The 19,642-nt window shown below is 40.6% G+C and overlaps 1 protein-coding gene across 9 annotated transcripts in view; it reads right to left on the bottom strand.

Annotated features, from left to right (window-relative positions):
- The window catches only part of SPAG9 (sperm associated antigen 9), a 138,343-nt gene that overhangs the window by 7,331 nt on the left and 111,370 nt on the right, over nucleotides 1-19,642 (bottom strand). For 5 of the 9 annotated variants that reach the window (XM_032872042.1, XM_032872043.1, XM_032872050.1 and 2 more), the window contains 14 exons: nucleotides 19,537-19,626; nucleotides 18,984-19,151; nucleotides 18,375-18,546; nucleotides 16,958-17,176; nucleotides 16,268-16,463; nucleotides 14,632-14,757; nucleotides 13,363-13,443; nucleotides 12,505-12,572; nucleotides 9,860-10,008; nucleotides 8,520-8,691; nucleotides 6,543-6,656; nucleotides 5,071-5,109; nucleotides 3,957-4,133; nucleotides 1,418-1,567 (listed from right to left, as the gene is read on the bottom strand). In XM_032872042.1, the coding sequence (XP_032727933.1) occupies nucleotides 1,418-1,567; nucleotides 3,957-4,133; nucleotides 5,071-5,109; nucleotides 6,543-6,656; nucleotides 8,520-8,691; nucleotides 9,860-10,008; nucleotides 12,505-12,572; nucleotides 13,363-13,443; nucleotides 14,632-14,757; nucleotides 16,268-16,463; nucleotides 16,958-17,176; nucleotides 18,375-18,546; nucleotides 18,984-19,151; nucleotides 19,537-19,626 (1,921 nt within the window). The remainder of the gene's footprint in view (nucleotides 1-1,417; nucleotides 1,568-3,956; nucleotides 4,134-5,070; nucleotides 5,110-6,542; nucleotides 6,657-8,519; nucleotides 8,692-9,859; nucleotides 10,009-12,504; nucleotides 12,573-13,362; nucleotides 13,444-14,631; nucleotides 14,758-16,267; nucleotides 16,464-16,957; nucleotides 17,177-18,374; nucleotides 18,547-18,983; nucleotides 19,152-19,536; nucleotides 19,627-19,642) is intronic. The other 4 variants (XM_032872044.1, XM_032872045.1, XM_032872048.1 and 1 more) reach the window with 1 other exon arrangement.

The raw sequence follows: 19,642 nt of genomic DNA, 5'->3' as shown, positions 1-19,642 counted from the left end.
GCCCTAATCACTCCAGCTACCTGGAGTCCCTTTCTATCAAGGAATTCTACACCAATAGTCAATTACTTAAAATATTTTAAAGTAACTTCATTCCCGCTGACATCACCAGAATTAATCAATTCCTAAACTTCACATTAACATCTCCCCTTAAAAACGTGTAAGTCTTTTGCATCAGATATTCTGATTTATACTAATGTATGTGGCCCACTGTCCTTTACAGGGCCCTAAATTTCATTCTACTTTCTTACAGAACTTATAACATATAAAGTATAAGTCACCAGTCTACATTACATTCTCTAAACCCTTATGTTTAGGAACTTTCTGAATAGTTGTGATTTCAGGCACATCCAAGGATCCCTTTATTTACAGCAAATAAGTAAATTTACATCAGAGTCTCTTAAAGTTTACAAAGCACTACACTTTCCCGAACATCAAACGTCAGGTCTCTGCTTTTGTGGTCCCCCTCTGGCCATTCTTTCTCAGATTCTTTCATAGGCTCTAATGGTTTTTCTTAAATGGAATAATAATACAGGGTTCTCTATCCTAGAACCTCTTCTTTTAGCCCCTGCACACTCCCCTTGGGTAGCTCATCAAACCTTGTGGTTTTTAGCACCATTGGATACAAATGGTCTCCAAATCCCTCCCTTCTGAGATATAAAATTTTTTTTTTAAGATTTTATTTTTATTTATTTGACAGAAAGCGAGAGAGCACAAGCAGGGCGGGGCAAGGTGGGGGTGAGAAGCAGACTCCCCACTGAGCAGGGAGCCCCATGCAGGACTCAATCCCAGGATCCTGGGATCATGACCTGAGCCAAAGGCAGACACTCAACCATCTGAGCCACCCAGGTGCCCTGAGATATAAAATCTTTATAACTCAAAGATCAGTGGCCATCTTCCACCTTGACAACTCCCAGCTTCCATGTTCTTCATCAAGGTGATGTCCAATATCAAATTCTTCTCTCTCCCTCCAGATCTCCCTCTTCTGTTCTGATAGTCTTTATCTGAGTAAATGGATCACCGCCACCCCCCTTTCTCTACATGCTATTAGTTACTAATTCCCCATCATACTGTTTTATCTATTCCTTTTTTTTTTTTTTAAAGTAATCTCTACACCCACTATGGGGTGGGTGGCTTGAACCCACAACCCCAAGGTCAAGAGCTGCATGCCTTCTGAGCCAGCCGGGCACCCCAAACCCTGCTATTTTCGAATGCTCCTTCAAACAAATACATTGTGGTATGAAAAGAAACTGAAAAAGAAAGAAAGAAGGAAAAAGGAACTATGAAGTCCTTTTGCAAGTAAAGAATTGAAAGAAAACCTCTTAGAAATCCATTATCAGAGTAGTTTCTTGTTTACTATGAGTGAAAATTCAAGTTACAGGACACAGTGGAGACCGAGCTCCCAGAATCCATGTCTTACCCATTCGGAAGTCAATGTAGCCCTCTCCTCCACTGATGACGAGCATAGACTTCAGGGGCGCCTGGCTGCCGGGCTCCTGTGTAGATGGCCCTGCCTTGTCACCTGTTAGATCTGTGCCACTACTGCCAGTTTGTGGGCTGACAACTTGACCTGTTTGTGCAAGAACAGAAGTGGATGTTACTTATCAGACTAGGGTGGGGAAGACTCGTTTTCTCTGAGTATTTTCAGAAAGTTGAACAAAAAGGTAAATATATTCTGGTACAACCAAAGTACTGGGGCTGCTAGAAGCCTCTACATGATCAGAAAATATCTATAAAGGTCTTAAGAACCCAATTTGAAAATCTAAGTAGAGCCATTTTGTACCAAAGCAGGAATGGGTCCAAGACCCATTATGAGATCTGTGTATGGCCAGGCTGATCTTCGCTGCCTGCTTCAGACTATTACAATCTACATCTTTTTGACCTGAGGGACAGAGGAAAGGGTACATGTGCATTTGTAAAAGAGATAAAGTCTTCAATGCAAGCCCTATGAGTTTGGATATTCATAATTAATATTTAAATGTATTTTGAATCCATGGTATTCCTCTCATATTTAAGAAAATTACATCTTATTTATAATTTAGCTTATTCAAATAAAATTACTAGCAAATGTGCCACTTATTCTAAATTTAAGTTCTAAGGTAGAATACTTGCATGAGATGGTTTGAAAACCTTTAATATGCATAGTTAAATGAACTAGATTTTTAGGTATAAACATTAACAAATTAAAAAAAAAGCGGGGCGCCTGGGTGGCTCAGTGGGTTAAAGCCTCTGCCTTCAGCTCAGGTCATGATCCCAGGGTCCTGGGATCCTGCTCTCTGCTCAGCAGGGAGCCTGCTTCCCTTCCTCTCTCTCCACATGTCTCTCTGCCTACTTGTGATCTCCATCTGTCAAATAGATAAAATCTTTAAAAAAAAAATAAGAAGTTGAAGAATATATATGAAACATAACTAAGTTCAAAGATACAAAAAAAAAGGCTACACATTGTTTATAGATTTGTTCAAATGTAAAAATATAAAAACATGGGCAGGATACTTGTCAGTTTCAGGACTATGGTAACAGATGGAGAGGAAAAGGGGAACAAGTTGGGATTAGAGGAATACAAAGGAGACTCAAAGGGGATTCTAGGACTCTTTTTTCACAAAAGCAAAAAGATAACTGCTATCAGCAATTCCATTTTTAGGAATTTATCCTAAGGAAATGACTATGTAAATATACAAGGTGTATATTTCAGGAAGCTCATTACCATGTTGTTAAGAATACTGAGTAACTGGTTAGGGTACCATGTGCCAGCTATGCACACTGAATCACTTCATCTTTGGAACACCCTCAGGAAAATGAAGACAACGGTTAAGTTTATGTGCCATCCTGACTAGACTCTGGTGCACAGACCTGTGGGCCAAACTCCCGTCTAGGATATTGCTGTAAAGGTATTTTTTAGATATAATTCACACTTAAATCAGTGGACATGAGTAAAGCAGATGATTCTCCATAATGTTGGTGGGCCTCATCCAATCAGCTGAAGACCTTCAGAGGAAAAGGTCCCCTGAGGAAGAAGGAATGCTCTGGACTCCAGCTGCAACGTCAACTCTTTCCTGGGTCTCCAGCCTGCAGGACTCCCTGCAGATTTCAGACTTGCCAGCCCCCAGAATCACATGAGCCAATTCCTTAAATTAAATCAATCACTTGTTCTCTCTTATACCTATTGGTTCTGCTTCTCTGAAGGACCCTAACACACTGAAACACTATCATGTCCAATGTCATGCAGCTGGTGTGGTGAAGTCAGAGTTGAACTTTGTAGAGCTCCCAAACTTGTGTCTCAAGAAGGAAAAGAATTCAAAACGTGGGTCCTGCTTGCACACGGTCAGTCACATCAGTTTAGTATTCTTAATGGACAAAACGTTTTTCCCTGGACAGCACCACTAGCACCTTTCATCTAGATGGTGCTATACAGTTCCAGAGTACTTTCGTTAATTTTCACAAAAATGAGGTCAGCAAAGCAGAGATTAGTCATGTCCACTTAGGAAATGAGGACGAGTCTCAGAAATGAAGTGACTTGCTCAAGATAATTAGGCAAGTGGCGAGGCGGGGACTCCCCGTCTGCTGCCCTTTGCCACAACACTAAGAAAGGCACCAGACCTCGGTCCCTTCTCTTCCTGTATATGACCTTGACGAGAGGGGCTTCTGTCTACCATCTCCTTTATTGGGCCATGAGTGTTTCTGATATTCTGTGGTGACAAAATAGTACCCCCGCTTTTCAAAAGGGAGCAAGTCTCTTAAATAAAAATCGGCAAGTTTGTTTTCGGGGAGAGAAGAGAGATTCCAAAACAATTTCATTCAAATATCCCTATAGTGCTTTATCTATGCCTCCATTATAACTTTTCATATATTATACTGGAATTATTTGTAATGCCAGTTCTTAGCATTAGACCAGGCAGTGGAACCAAGGGATAGAGGAGAGACAGTTACATGCAACCTCTTGCGAGAATAATCTAACTCACCTGGGACTGCCACAAAGAATTTCACAGCATCCCGGTGCCCATGGAAGCAAAGCTGTGCATGTGCCATCGAACAATAGGGTATAAATGTCCCCGGAGTCACTTTATCGCTGTTTTCATCACCATACACGCGGATTACACTGCCGGGACGATTTCCTGGTGCTCCTGAGGTTTTATTCGCTGCAACAGAAAAACCAAACACCAAACATTTTCCCACTGGAAGCAGCAATGATGTAGGATGTTACTGGTTAATCCTTATGAAAGTATCTAAAAGCTACAGCCAGTTGAGGTGAAAACAATGGCAGCAATGCCAACTCAAGACAAAGCTAGGAAAAAAAAAAAAGGTGACATAGCATGCTAGTTATTTTTAAGTACCTCAGTAAATGGAGCAGGGGATTTTGCCAGTCTAGCAATAACTACACTTACTTTTTAAACACATCTATTACTTAAAACAAAAACAAACTTAGTTTTAAAAAACCAGGTTTGAATCTTAGGTATATCTGCTTTATTTTTACTCATTTTTTAAATCCCCATTTTAGAAAACTAACCAGTTATACAGTTTGAAGTAAATGGGTAGATTATTAAATAAAAATTTCAAACTTTTATCTTCTGATTTTTCTCCCCTGTGGTAAGAATATCGCCCTTGAGCGGGTGGTAAGAAGCTGTGTTTCAGAGGATGCGGCCACTCCAACAGAGCAGCTTTTATCTGCACCGGACTGAGGGCTTGCTGCATTACTGCAGAACCAGACTCACAAAACATCCCCATTCCATGGGCCAGTAAGTGAATGAAAGAAACATGGTTGGTAATAAGAGTAAACAATGGAGATTAATGACAGTTTTGAGAGATGCGTCGTGTTTTTACTGGAAGGAAAACAAAGTCTGGAAGAAAGTTCAGCTGCAACGAAAGATGATAAATACATGAAGCTGCTGAGCAGTAGTTTGGTGGCCGTGGGACAAATGTTAAAAAATAAAACCAACAGAGAACGCCTGCTGCGATGCAGTGATTGTGAGAGGATGGCACTGAGGAACATTCAAGAGGGCATCTAGAGCTGGAGGACAGCCTCCTGGTGGCCATGAGAAGCCAGGAAGAAGAGCTGGGTTCAGGATCTGCACTTACCCCTCAGCCCCAGTAAGCGTCCCTGGTGGAGGATTACGGCTACAGTGAGAGAGGAGGAAAGGGACATGGAGAGGTGCATGGCAGGGGGGACGAGCACTACCATGAGCCTCCACTCTTGAGGCTTCTCTTCTATCTGCTAGCTTGGCGCTCTAAGCTCTTCACTACAGTAACAGAATCCAACTTGGTGTGATACCAAGTAACATGGAAAGTTCTTACCAAAGCTTCTGTAGACCATCTCTGCTCAAAACGGACTATTTGATTCACTGTGATTTTGCTTTTCTTAATTATAAAGCGATTTCAGAGAATAAGAACTTAACAGGGAGCATTTCCTAAATGCAAATATTTCCCCCTTTTCTTTAGGAATCGGGTTCAGGGGTGCCTGGGTGGCTCAGCGGGTTAAGGCCTCTGCCTTCGGCTCAGGTCATGATCTCAGGGTCCTGGGATCGAGCCTTGTGTCGGGCTCTCTGCTCAGCAGGTAACCTGCTTCCCTTCCTCTCTGCCTACTTGTGATCTCTGTCTGTCAAATGAATAAATAACATCTTTAAAAAAATAAAAATAAAAATAAAGAAATCGGGTTCAAATAGCTATGCTAAAATGGAATTCTCTTTTATAAAGAAGGGAGATGAACTCATGCAGATTTATAAGTAATTGCACAAAAGACAGCTGGGATTAAAAACTTGGGTTCTTCAAAGGCTCCAGACAGACCACCTTCCAAGCATCTCCCCTTCTCCCTGAAGAAAGGCAGGCAATTCCTCAGAATTATTTTATCTAATTATCAACTTATTTTCTGGACTTATGGCACTTGTTTTCAAACCATTCCCGGCCCATGAATTCTGTAACACAAAAATGCTTATTTGATGAATAATCAATGTAATGGAACATAACATGAAAAACATACAATGTACACTTTGTTCACAAAAATAATAATGAAACATAATATAAAAACATACAATGTACATTTTGTTCACATCCTTTTCACATACAGGAGAGACGGCTTGTCTCCAGCATCACAAGCACTTGCTAACCTAAGAGACCTTCCCCACATTTTCAAAACCTCAAATAAGCCAAGTGGAATATCCTATAGTAACTGCCAGAGGGATGTGAAGAACCAGAATGATTCTAGGCCCTGTTTCTGGACGTTGATGTACTAACCCTTAAGAAAGCCAGACTTCAGCCTTTATTTAAATAATGAAATAGGACTGTGATCCCTGAATTATGAAGAAAAGCCTCCCACAATGGAACATTTTTAGTTATAAAGGTTGGTCCCAACAGACACTATTAATTCGCTACAATGTATACGTTTTGTAGAAGTAATGAAGGAACAACAGTTAGGTCTTTGTCATCAGTTTGAGTTCCTGGATTACCACAGATTTGCCAATACCAAAATCATTCCCTTTGACTGAATTCTGGACACAACTACACCCTGCAACTCTTCTGTCTGCACTGTGACAGTCAGCTAAAAATATACTTACTTTCTGTCAGTGGGATGGAGATGATGACTCCGTTTCCTGTCCCCACCCACAAACGATTGCAAGACACCATAAGAGCTGTGATCCTCACAAAAGAGAAGCCCAGTTTTCCAGTACCTGTACAGTGGGTGGGAAACATTTTTATTGAGAAACTAGAACAGATGATGTCTTAAGCTCCAAATCCCTTAGAATGGCTAGATTAATACAAGACAGAAGAAATGTGACCAGAGCTAGCTGGATGTTTCCTGAAGGTGCACACCAAAGCCAACTTTCATTGGGCTTTATCACCTGTCTGATAACTCACTGTTAATGGAAAAAGAAAATTCTACAAGTGGCTAACATTACATTATCATTCAGAAAGAAAATACTGTTAATCAAGAGGTCTGACACAAGATTTAATTAAGGAGCTGCCAAACCAAACCAAACCCAAAACAAAACAAAACAAAAACAGAGTTTGCCAGATTGGAAAACCCAAGGTCCTTTGTTTTTAAAAGCCGAAAGAGTTCCACTTTGCCTTACATTTATTTGCATAGATAAAAACAATCTTTAATGGAACTTACAGTCTTATTTACACATTTTGATTCTAGAGCAGTTTTGAAATTTTAGGTTATCACAGGCATGTAATTTAGGGAGAACAGATGCACTTTTTATATTTGAAGGGAATTTTTACAACTGATTTTATTTTCTGAGACTTGAAAGGAAAATTCTTAAACAGATAATCATATGTCTAAGACAAATAACATTTAGTTACTCACAAGTTCTACTTACAAGAACTGAGAATATGATCACAAACAGCGTTAGAAGCCTTAACTACCATTCAGTCTAAGCTAGAGATCTTTAACCTATGGTCAAAATATACTCCTGAAATTGGGGGGCCTAGGTGGCTCAGTTGGTTAAGAGCCGGACTCCTGGTTTTGTCTGAGGTAATGATCTTGCAGTCCTGGGATCGAGCCCCCAATGGGCTTTGTGCTCAGTGTAGAGTCTGCGTTAGATTCTTTCTCTTTCTGCCTCCTCATCTAACCCCTCCCTGCTTGTGCACGCTCTCTCTCTCTCTCTAAAATAAAGTTTTTAAAGAAAAGTATATTCCTAAAATTAGTTTGCATTTATGACATTCCTAATACTCAGAGTGCTAGATTAGGGACTAAGGATATAGGATGGAACACGCCAGAGATGGTCCCAGCTCTTTGTGGGTCTTCTGGTCTTTGGGGCAAGAAAGACAACAAACTAGAATCAAGTAATACTGATGCAACCACAATAATAATCCCATGAAGAGAAAGCATGAGAGGACCTTTATCAAATTGGGAAATCAGGCAAGGTCTGTTCTCCAGGTGACATGTAAGTTTCAGTGGGAAAACCAAGTAAAAAGGGACCAAGAAGAACTTCTCTGGCAGAGGATATAACACATATGAGGAGCCTGAAGAGGGAAGGAACCTGGTGAGCTCAAGTCAGTGTGAGCAGACCAGAGTGAGTGAGGAGAGTGGTACAGGTCCCTGGACCAGTTCTTCTGGTGTTGTCACAAAACGTCACCTCACCTAAGGTAGGAATATTCTAAAAGTGGCTAGTGTTACGTAAGTATGTCACGGTGGTATTGGCACATTGGTTACTATGCAGCAAACAGACTGCAGTGGAAACACAGAGACCGGTTAAGAGCTTCACGGTTATCTAGAGGGGTAAGGATGGTGGCCTGGCCTACAGGGATAACGGTAGAGATAAAGAAGTAACTGATTTAAGATATTTTTGGAGACAGACTTGACAGCTCCCAGTGATGGATTAAGTGTGTGGAATAAGAGAGGAGTCAAAAATGATCCCAAATTCCTGTCAGGAGCCACAGGGTACATGGAGCATCTGCCTGACACTTTGAGTGATAAGAGCTCACCAGTCCTGAGGCAACTTATTCATTCGTTCTACCTAGCATTTGAGACCATTTAAAAATAAAACATTTTCTTCAACGGACATAGATAGAATGCTTTGGAAGCTTACCTAACATTTTGCTTACATAAGGCTCAATGTCCACATCCTGTAGGTGCTGGTAAGTGTGTGCATGATAGAGACGAAGTGTGGAATCCAAACGAATGGAGACCCACACACCGTCACCCACCCATGCAAGCTGCCGCACCTGGCTCTCCTTCCTGGGGTGCGCGTCAAACGATTTCTAGGAAAGATTGTTCGATCACAATGTTATTTTGATTAAACAGGAGTTCATGTTTAAAAACTGTGCTAATTTACACAGCAATCTGGCAGACCATGTATTAGAAGAGGCGCGTAAATACTATTTACTAAATAGGATGCCTCTGACATACACAAATGCTTTTATCCCAGACTGCAGAACAATACGCCGAACAAAGAGCTTCAGGACGCTAGACGTGGGCACTGTGCAGGTATCAACTTACCCAAGTAGCACTGGCATATCCAGACTCTGTAACAGTGTTCAACAAAAAGCCTAAATTTGATCTCGGGATTTTGTATTGCTGCAGAGCAATGCATGAAGTAAAAGCCTATTTAAAATTAAACAAAAAGGAATCTACACTGCTCTGTGTGTGTGTATCTCTGCATGCAGGAACTAGATTTGGAAAAAAGGGATAAGGACTTTTACCTTAAATTTTTCCTGCCCTTTTTCTTTAACAATTAGAATGAATTTGTATATTGCGGCAAAACTTTTAAGAGAGCAATGCTAAGAGGTTTTTATTTTTAAAACAAGTTGGCAATTGCAATCTTATTTCTCAGTCTCTGACACAGGTATGGATTTTCCTGGATCCATGTGGAGTGACAGAAACAGGGGAAACCTGCTCCCACAAAACCCACGCTTAAGTACACATATCAAAAACCAAGAATCCCAATAATACACGTGTTACATCTATGGATATTCAGACACACATTTAAACATTCATGTGTGAATCCTCCTTCCTTAAAAAAAACAAAAACAAAAAATAAACAAACAAAAAAACCCATTTCCCACCATAGTCAAAAGTGGCAAGAGAAGTGAAGTAACACAGAAAACTGTCATCCAGGGGCACCTGGGTGGCTCAGTCGGTTAAGCCTTCGGCTCAGGTCACGATCCCAGGATCTTGGGGATGGAGCCCCATATTGGGCGCTCTGCTCAGCGGGGAATCTGCTTCTTTCTCTCCCTCTGATCCTCCCCCCAGCTATCTCTCTCTCTCTCCAAAAAATAAATTTAAAAATCTTAAAAAAAAAAAAAAGCTGTCATCCAATCCATCACTGATGTGCCCTTTAGACTCAGAAAACAGTTTCTAAAGAAGTTAAATATAACTATAGTCTTCAGAAAAGGCAAATTCAGTAACTAAAGCAAGCATATAACTTACCTCTATTTTCATAGCCTTTGGCTGAACCACATAGACTTTGTTCCTATAGCCACACCAGACTTTGTCGTGTACCACAGCCATACACCGGACAGAATGGTGAGGCCGCCCAAGGTCTAACAGGTGATAGTTGGACAAATCCCACTGCCCATCTTTAAAATAAGAAGTAAATTATTAGTTAATGCATATCACCTTTCACTCAATTTTAACATAAGAAACATTGTATTTGGGTGCATTAATACAATTATAGGTGATCACTGCAAAATACTGCATAGTTTATCTTTTCTTTGCGGAGACTGAATTCTCTCCTTTTGTCTACTTACTGCACAGTTGGGGAAGATGTCCCATGAGCCACCCGTGGCCTGGATCTCCACATTCACTCGCAGTGATGTGATAAATCAGATACCAGTTATCCGTTTGTAATAACAGTTTAAGAATCAGAATGGATTTAGTATTATTTTCTGGATAATCTTTCTCTTTCTCACTTGCATTTTGATTTATATTGTAAATGTGAAGGACAACACATTGCTAATAATACTAACAGTTCAGGAATTACACACCCAATAACCTCCGATGGCAGAAATACAAATGGGAATCAGCCACTGAAAGCTTGCTTTTGTAGAGTCTGCTTGAACAATTTCAGTGAAAGAAAACGTACTGCCTCACAAAGCGGCTGTTCCATTTTACAAAAGCTGTAACTGTCCAAAAAATACTCCCCACACCTAACTAGTTGAATCTAGAATATCATCGCCCATCAGTCTGTAGCTTTGTGCAATGGGCACAGAAGAACTCAGTCCCACTTCGTTACTGCCCTATGTTTTCTCCTTTCAAAATGAAGCACTCTTGGGATGTGCTCTGTATGTATTACAGTTTGCAGACCCTTCATCCTAACTCCACTTCGTCTGTTGGTTTAGCATGCTGTCAGTCTACCGCAGTGGAACAGGCTGATCACCAGTCCTGTTCTGGACACAGGGTTCTAGGAGGCTGAAGGTGTTCAGTAACTTGTATTAAGTTTGGGGTCGACCTTTAGATACTTCTCATTCTTCAGACATGTTGCCCCCTTTTTACTCTTCTGAGCCCCAATGCAGAACTTTACATTTATACTTATTAGGTCTTTTGTCTGTTCTTCAATGTAATTTTGGGTTCAGCTTGCCAAAACATTTATTTTATTTTAAAGATTTTATTTATTTATTTGACAGAGATCACAAGTAGGCAGAGAGGCAGGCAGAGAGAGAGGAGGAAGCAGGCTCCCCGCTGAGCAGAGAACCCGACTCGGGGCTCTATCCCAGGACCCTGGGATCACGACCCGAGCCGAAGGCAGAGGCTTTAACCCACTGAGCCACCCAGGTGTCCCCCAAAACATTTATTACCACATTTTTTCTAGGCTTTTGTACTTATTAGCTGACTGACCACGAAGTGACCGAAAACCTGTGCCTCCAGTTTCTTTCTTCATCTATAAAATGAGGATGACAAAAGAACCTTCTTCATAAATTGCTGTGAGGATTAAGCTCAGAGAGTCCACAAAGGGTCTAAACAAGGCAAAAGAGAGCCCCCTACCTCTGATGATATCAAGTCATTAAGCAGCAATCTCTAGGTACCAGTTAGTTGCCAAGACACCTAGTCATCATCTACTCTTTATTTCTCCAAGCCCAAAAACATAGGAGACTTGCTAAAAATTTGGATTTTTAGCTTATGCTTATCTATGCTTATGGAATATTTTCCTGCTCTAGCAATCTAGCAGGTAGGAAATGAATGATCATTTTGATACATGTACCAAGGAGTTAGGAAGTGTCATATGCTCACTTCTCTAGTTCCCTTTTAACTCAAGGAACGTTTTCGGACCTTGACCACCCCTCCCATCTGCAGATGATAAATACACTGGTTTTAAAGAAGAAGAATAAAAATAATAGGACACGAAAATGACTAAACCATATCCAATTAAAAACTTTTTAAAAAACTTTTCCAATATAAGTGGATGCAAATTATCTTAAAAATGTTGAGCAACAAGGGCGCCTGGGTGGCTCAGTGGGTTAAGCCTCTGCCTTTGGCTCAGGTCATGATCTCAGGGTCCTGGGACCGAGCCCCACATTGGGCTCTCTGCCCGCCTCTCTGCCTACTATCTGTCAAATAAATAAATAAAATCTTTAAAAAAAAAATACTGAACAACAAAAATGCCAACCTTCCCTCTCATTAAATGTCTCCTAACTGAAGAAGTGTATGAATGAGAAACAAGTGCCCCCATCTCACATTATGCCAAAGTATCCTGAAACGATAAACACGTGCACTCACTATCTACTGAAGTCATATACTGTTAGTGTTCAGTTTAAACCTTTATTCTCTCTTTTTTTTTAAGATTTTATTTATTTATTTGAGAGAGAGACAGTGAGAGAGAGCATGAGAGGGGAGAAGGTCAGAGGAAAAAGCAGACTCCCCGTGGAGTCGGGAGCCCAATACGGGACTCAATCCTGGGACTCTGGGATCAGCACCTGAGCCGAAGGCAGTTGCTTAACCAACTGAGCCACCCAGGCACCCTAAAGCTTTATTTCTTCTCTTATTAGGTATCGTTTCTTTAAAACACAGGCCAATCTGCTAGAAAATGATTTTCCAAAGCAACAAATTGGGCACATCATATATTCATAACAACTCACCAACTCCTCTGTGAAAGATTGCAAGGGTGCCATCAGCCAGGGCCACTAACACAATTCCTTTCACGTGTCTGCAAACAGGAAAAGGGATTTCAGGACTCTCCATCTGAGAATGCGGGAGGGACCACATGCTACTGAACTAGTTCAGAGGCCCTCAGAGGGCCAATCCATGATATTCCAGATATACCGGAACCTAAAGAATATATATTTTTTTAAGTCATCTCTATGCCCAGTGTGGGGCTCAAAGTCACGACCCCAAGATGAGGAGTCACATACTCTATACTGACCCAGCATGGCGCCCCAGAACACACTCTTCTTGAGAAAGTCTTGCTATGAAAATGTCAGCTGAACTAAACAAAAAGCCTGTGCAGTGACTTTCTTATTTCACTTTCCAGCCCCAAACTGCTCTTGTCACAGAAGGGCCACAGACCCGAGACAGGTGCCTTAAATGGAACTAACAGTCAGCTCTGTGGACTTTGGAGTTTTTGATAGAGACATACAGGAAAGGACTAGTGAATCAATGCCCCAGTCCACAACTCACCAATTCTAAAGACTACCCTCAAACAAACAAATTAATAGGTATTCATTGGTTCTCTCCCCAGAGTACTATAGAACTCACCTGACAAGTTGGTGAGGAATCAACCTGACAAGTTAGACTTAAAGCTCTAAACAGGAATTATTTTACTTTGTAGTAAGTAAGAGTTTCAATCTCATTCAGCTTCTCTGATTCCACAAGTGGGAAAGAAAAATCTGGATACTGACTTAATCATGAAGCACATGTAAGCTTTAACAGTCTTAAAAAAGATAGCTTATACCGAAATACATATTTTTGAAAGGAAGAATTTCTAAAATAAAACTTACACAATACTGAGAATCGAATCTTTAAGTTTAATAGAATGGAGACATTTCCTCCACTGGGCTACAGATGAGTGCACATACAAACTGCAAGAACAAAATCGAGACTGGTAAGGCACAGAGAACAGCAAGTTGTTGCTTATATCTAATAATGACCACAAAGTTCCCTTAGGAGGTAAGAAGAGTAACACAAAAATCTTAGGAAATAACAACAATGAGAGTCGAACGCAAAGAAATAAGCTGCTTACGCAAAAGGAAACACAGAAGAGGGCAAAGTCAGAACTAGACTAATGCACAGTCCGTTTCAGGTTCCCACAGACTTCGGAATCCTTGGCTAAAATCCGTTTTAAAAAATGACCTTACTCTTCTACTACACCAAACTGTAACTGTCTGATGACACACTAGCTTACATCAGAAAGTGGCAAGCTATGGCCCGCAGGCCAAATCTGTCTCCATATAGTGTGCGAGACAAAAATGATCTTCACATTTTTAAAAGCAAGAGTATCTGTGGACGTCTGAGGCTTTCAGCATCCACACAGTGTTCTAGGAGCCCAGCTGCGCTCCGCTACGTGCGTGCTGCCCGCACAGTGGCTATCTGTGCCAGCACGCCAGAGCTGAGAAGCTGCGAGAGCTCATATGGCCACAGAGCCCCATACATTTCTTATCTGATGCTCCAGAGAAAAAGCTGGTTGACCCTCCACTCTGTAGTATTGACTCCTAAGGAAAAGATGCACTAGTGACCTTACTTAACCTGTGCAGAAGCACAGTTTTCGGAGACGCCTCATCGTACTAGAATGTGAACAAACCACATAATGTTCGTCATCATCTCCTAGGCTTTCAGACTGGGATCTGTCTGGTCTCCCTAGTGTGTTTCGCAGTTACGTTCAGAATGAACTGGGCCTTCTTGCAGCCAAACAGATTAATCATTGGTATTTCCTGAATACACTCTAGCCTATATAAGCCTACTGTGCACCCATAATTCTATCTCTGGGCTGTTCAGGATCTCCTATTTCTGGATCACCCAGATTTTCAAGTTTTATTTACCTCTTCTTCCAAGAATATTACATAAAGGGAATATTCTGTGACAAAGAACTATATGATTTAGCACTCATAAACAATGCAAGTCCAGTTTATGAGGTAATTAGACTATCATCTCAAAATTTCTAACTACATAAAGTTCTCTGCTTTAATATGCACTTTTTGTTGTATGCCTATGCACCACATTTTACTTATTTATCTTGATTCCAAAAGCTGGTATTAAGAGTTGGCACCTACCAGCCATTTTGAGCTCCAAGCCACATAGTTGGTAAAAGGCTACTCATCTTCTGAGCTTCTTCTCTCACCAGGTCTTGTTCATTTGGCAATACTGATAACTGATCTTTATATGCATCCAAGTCATTACTAGCAAGGTGGGGAAAAGGAAAGCATCTGAGTATGCTTAGCTGCAGTTTTTAAGGACTGAACATTTCCACATTTTAGTTTTAGATTAACAGTTTGAAAAAAAAAAAAAAAACACCAGCATTCCAGAAAAACCAAATTTAAATGCTTATCATAAATATTTCAACAGCTATACCAGAAGTAACATTAACATACTAAAGAGAACCAAGGTGCAGACAAGGGAGTTAAGACATCGTAATACAGCAGTTAACATCCAGACTTATAATTACGGTTCTCCCTTAGGGTTATTTTGAATTTTTAAATTTTTTTTCTTAGGGAAAAGAGGAAGGCATGGTTTGCTATAAGACAAAATACACACACACACACACACACACACACACACAGAGAATGAGTATAAAGAACTTTCTAGGGGTGCCTGAGTGGTTCACTAGGTGAAGAGTCTGCCTTTGCCTTAAGTCATGTCTCAAACCCCGCATCAGGCTCCCTGTTCAGTGGGGAGTCTGCCTGTCCCTCAGCTCATGCTCTCTTTTGCTCTCTCTCTTAAATAAAATCTTAAAAAAAATTTTTTTTCTAAAATAAATTATTGTGCTAAAACACACTCATATTCTCTCCTAAGACCTTCCTTCTTTGGATTGTCAGAACATTTTTAGAAAAAGGTAAGTGGGCTATGAAATTCAAGAGAGAAAAACTTGTTATTCCTAAAAAGAGGACTTTTTTTTTTTTTTTTGAGATTCTTTTTATTATTTGACACACAGAGAGAGAGAGAGAGCATAAGCAGGGGGAGTTGCAAACAGAAAGAAGGAAAAGCAGGCTCCCCGCTGAGTAGAGAGTCTGACTTGGGACCCTGGGATCATGACCTGAGCTGAAGGCAGATACTTAACCGACTGAGCCACCCGGGCACCCAAGATGACTTTATTTTTATACTGACAAATGTTAATAGACACAAACATCGCTCTATAAACAAGAGGAGGAATATTAAATTAAAAAAAGAATCACATTTAGACAGATCTCTATCAGCTTTCTATAAAGGCCTAGAGGAGGCAGAAAATAATGAATTCATTAAATGGGCCTAGATTTCCTATTGCTTTAAGGAAGAGCTATTTGCCAGAAAACAAAATTTTAAAAAGTCATCCAAACCCACACGGGAAATCTAGACTGTGAATTTCACAGCTAACTGGGGTTGGAGTGAAAGGAGGGCTGGGGAGGAAAATGGCACGGTTACAGTTGGAATGGGAATGCAAAAACAAATCATATCAGAGGAGAAAAGGACAGGAAGATTTTGACTACTGAACCTATAGGCAAGGGTTTCTTCGTGTGTTTTTCTCACCTTGTTTTGTTTTTAAGTTAGAAGGAATAGAGAATGTAAGGGGAGCGGAGTGGAGGGGAATCCAGAGCAGATGCAGTGGAAGGAGAGATGGAGACCTAGTGCAAATACTGTGGCTGCTTGAGAGGATTTTGTTCCTTTCCTGTGAGCACTTTCCTGGTTTCCTAAGTTGCTGACCCATCTACATACCTTGACTGATACACCGGCGAGAGGTCTTCCGGGATTTGAACTCCCAGAGGATCTGTGAAGACGTGTTCCGTGTACACGCCGGGCTGGGAGATGTCCACGGTGTCTTCAGTTGACCCTGCATTGCCTTCTGTGGCTTCCGTTGCCTCTTCTGCTGTCGGGACGTTTTCATCAACCTCACTATTTTCTGCTTCCTTTTCTACAAAATAAATGAAACATGCTAACTACTCTGAGTTTGAGCTTTTCCCCACACAAACCACCGCTACAGAATTCCACTCCACCTACCCCATCCTCCTCCACCCTATGCCATGAAATACAGAATTCTTGGGTTTGTTTTTGTTTTTAAAGATTTTACTCATTTGACAGAGAGAAACAGCGAGAGAGGGAACACAAGCAGGGGGAGTGGGAGAGGGAGAAGCAGGCTTCCTGACGAGCAGGGAGCCCAACGTGGGGCTTGATCCCAGGACCCTGGGATCATGACCCGAGCCGAAGGCAGACGCCTAAAACTGAGCCACCCGGGTGCCCCGAAACACAGAATTCTTGTTTTAATAGGCATTACAACAGTATTACAGTGTCTTCTTTTGAGCTTTTCACCCTCATTACTTGAAGATCTAAATCGAGTAGGAGTCTGTAATGAGGCCTTTGGGATAGGCTCTGACTCCATACTGATGACATGAAAGAGGAGAGTGATACCTGGTGGTTTTTCCATCACTGGAGAAGCACCGTTAGTGCTAGGGGAAGTGGCAGCTGCTGTCACACCTTCTGTAGAACAACCAACCACTGTGATGCCCCCCAACAGGCTGTCCGTCTCTGCTGAGCTATTGCTGGTCATGCTGCCACATAAAGACGCTTTGTCTACCTGTCCAGATTCTGAAAGCTCTTCTCCCGCAGGGTAGTCTGTTTCTCTTGCTCCTGAAAAACAAGATAAACCTTTTTCTAATAGCTAAGTAAGTAAGGTTTGAAATAAGAGCGTGCAGATGGGACAACTACTTAAATACACCACGAGCATGGTAACTTTAGATTTTATTTAAATTAACCTTCACAAAATGAGAAAGCAACTTCAAAAATTAAGGTAATACTTCTATTACTGCAAGCATAACTAAACATGAAAATGTCAGAAGTGACACTTCTGTTCTTACTGAGTTCCTCAGCAGCCACCTGAGGTTAAAAACAAGGAAATCTAATATCCGACGAGTCAGTAAAAATAATTTTTGTTAATTATCAAGTATACTATTTGCAATATGGACTTCCACCACTATTAAAAGCTCATCGCCCTAGGTGTACACAGTGTCTTAAGATATTAGTAATACATTGAAAAACTTAGCATTTACCATATAAAGATAAATTTCTTGTTTCCTTTATTCAGAAGGCTGTTCTTATTCATAGCACATTAAAATATTTTGTTGCAGTAAAATATACATACGTAACATCAAATTTGCCATTTCAACATGTTTAAGTGTACAAGCCAGTGGCATTATTTATTTACACAATGCCATGCAACCACAACGATTTATGTCTGAAATTTTTCCAGCACACCTCGGAGAAAATGTGTCCTCATTAACCCTGTTCCCCGAGCCTCCCCCGCCCCTATTCCTATTAATCTCTAATCTACCTCTGTCTTCATGAATCTGCCTAGTCTAGATGGCTCATATAAATGGAATCATAAACATCTGTCCTTGTGTGTCTGGGTTACTTTGCTTAGCATGCTTCCAAAATTAATCTATGTTGTAGCATGTAACAGAATTACATTCCTTCTTATGACTAACTAATATTCCACTGTGTAGACATATCGTGAGCACCCATTTTAAACCAATGTTTTAACATTATGTAATATTCAATCCATAACTTCAGAAGCCTTCTCTTTCTCATCAATCTAAATAGTCCCTTGCTCTTTGTCCACCAGGCATCCTCTCGTGTTACCACTGTTTTATTCTCTTCATAATATTTGAAAATCTTATTTAGTCATTTACTTCCAGTCTGTTTTTGGTCCTCCCCAGCTAGAACATAAACTCCATGAGAGCAGCGCATAACTGTACCTCCAGCAACAAGTCAGTTCCTGTCAGTAAAAAGGTGTAGATGGTAGGAAAAGAGGGACATGGCTTCCTCTTACCTGGTACACTTGCTATACACAGAACATGAGAGTTGCAAACAGTGAAACTGTCTAGGATGTTGCCTGGTTGAACAGCATCAATAATGATAACTTTTGTAGCTGAATGAGTGCTGGTACAGATCCAGACTAGACTGGATAATTCTTCTTGATTTTTTAACTCCTTCTGCTGTTCCTATGTGTACAGAGTAAGAAAATGGATGTTTAAAATGGTATGTATGTGTACATATTCATACAGCTATGCTATGACAGTAAAGGGTGCTACTGTTCTGCATTTGTTTTCAGATTATATGAGGAGGTTAAAAATACAACCATCTTTCAATATTAAATAGTAAAGTAAAAAATAGCAGTTGAAGCAGGTTAATGATAAAAATGTTCTGTATCTTGATTTCGATGGTTCTTAAACGGGTATATACGTTTGTCAAAACTCTTCGAACTGTACCCATTTCAAGTGTATATACCTTATCATATGTAAAATACACCTCAGTAAAATGGATCTAAAAGAGAGTGTAAGGAACCTGCATAGTAATCCCAATTAGAAGCTGGACCAGAAGTTAAGTTTTGAACCAAAAAGCTACAACCAGGAGGTCAAACATTAGTGCATACACTTACCTTGAGTTCCTGGTCTAACTTGTCTAAGCTACTCTGGGATGCACTTCGCTGTTTACTGCCTTCTGTATCCAAGCCAGCAACATCCTTGTAAAATACACTTGCTCCAACAACAGAACCACCATCTCTGGTCTTCCCACCTGATAAATTGACTCCAACAGCACACCACAGCTTTTTGGGTTTGAAAAAAGGCGGGGGGTCGGGGGGGTAAGTAAGTCATTTTCTTTCTAAAAACATTTAGAACTTTTCACATTTCTTTAAAAATTTAATGATTATGAATATAGGTCTTTTTGTTGTTGTTGTTCCTTTCTTTCAAGTAAACTCTCCCCAGTGTGGAGCTCAAACTCAAGACCCGGAAATAAAGAGGTGAACGTTCTACTGAGTCAGACAGGTGCCCCGTGAATACAGGTCTTTAATATTCAAAGTATCCCAGTTTAAAATTATAAAATAAACAATAACCTCACCCACAAAAGCAGAATTTCAACTTTTCTGGTTTCAGAAAGAAAATCCATCCAGAGTTTAAGAAATATTTCCTTTAACTTCAAAATTAATTTACCTTCATTGATGTATCTTTCTCATCTAGAGGTCTGAGATAGACGGGCACAGGTAGATTTTTCATCTTATTTTCCCCTTGGCCATTGGTCACCTAGTAATTAGAGAGG

The sequence above is a fragment of the Lontra canadensis genome, unplaced genomic scaffold, assembly GCF_010015895.1.
Source record: "Lontra canadensis isolate GAN:19392208 unplaced genomic scaffold, GSC_riverotter_1.0 scaffold43, whole genome shotgun sequence".
NCBI lineage: Eukaryota > Metazoa > Chordata > Mammalia > Carnivora > Mustelidae > Lontra > Lontra canadensis.
This window is presented reverse-complemented; position numbering and strand designations above follow the sequence as displayed.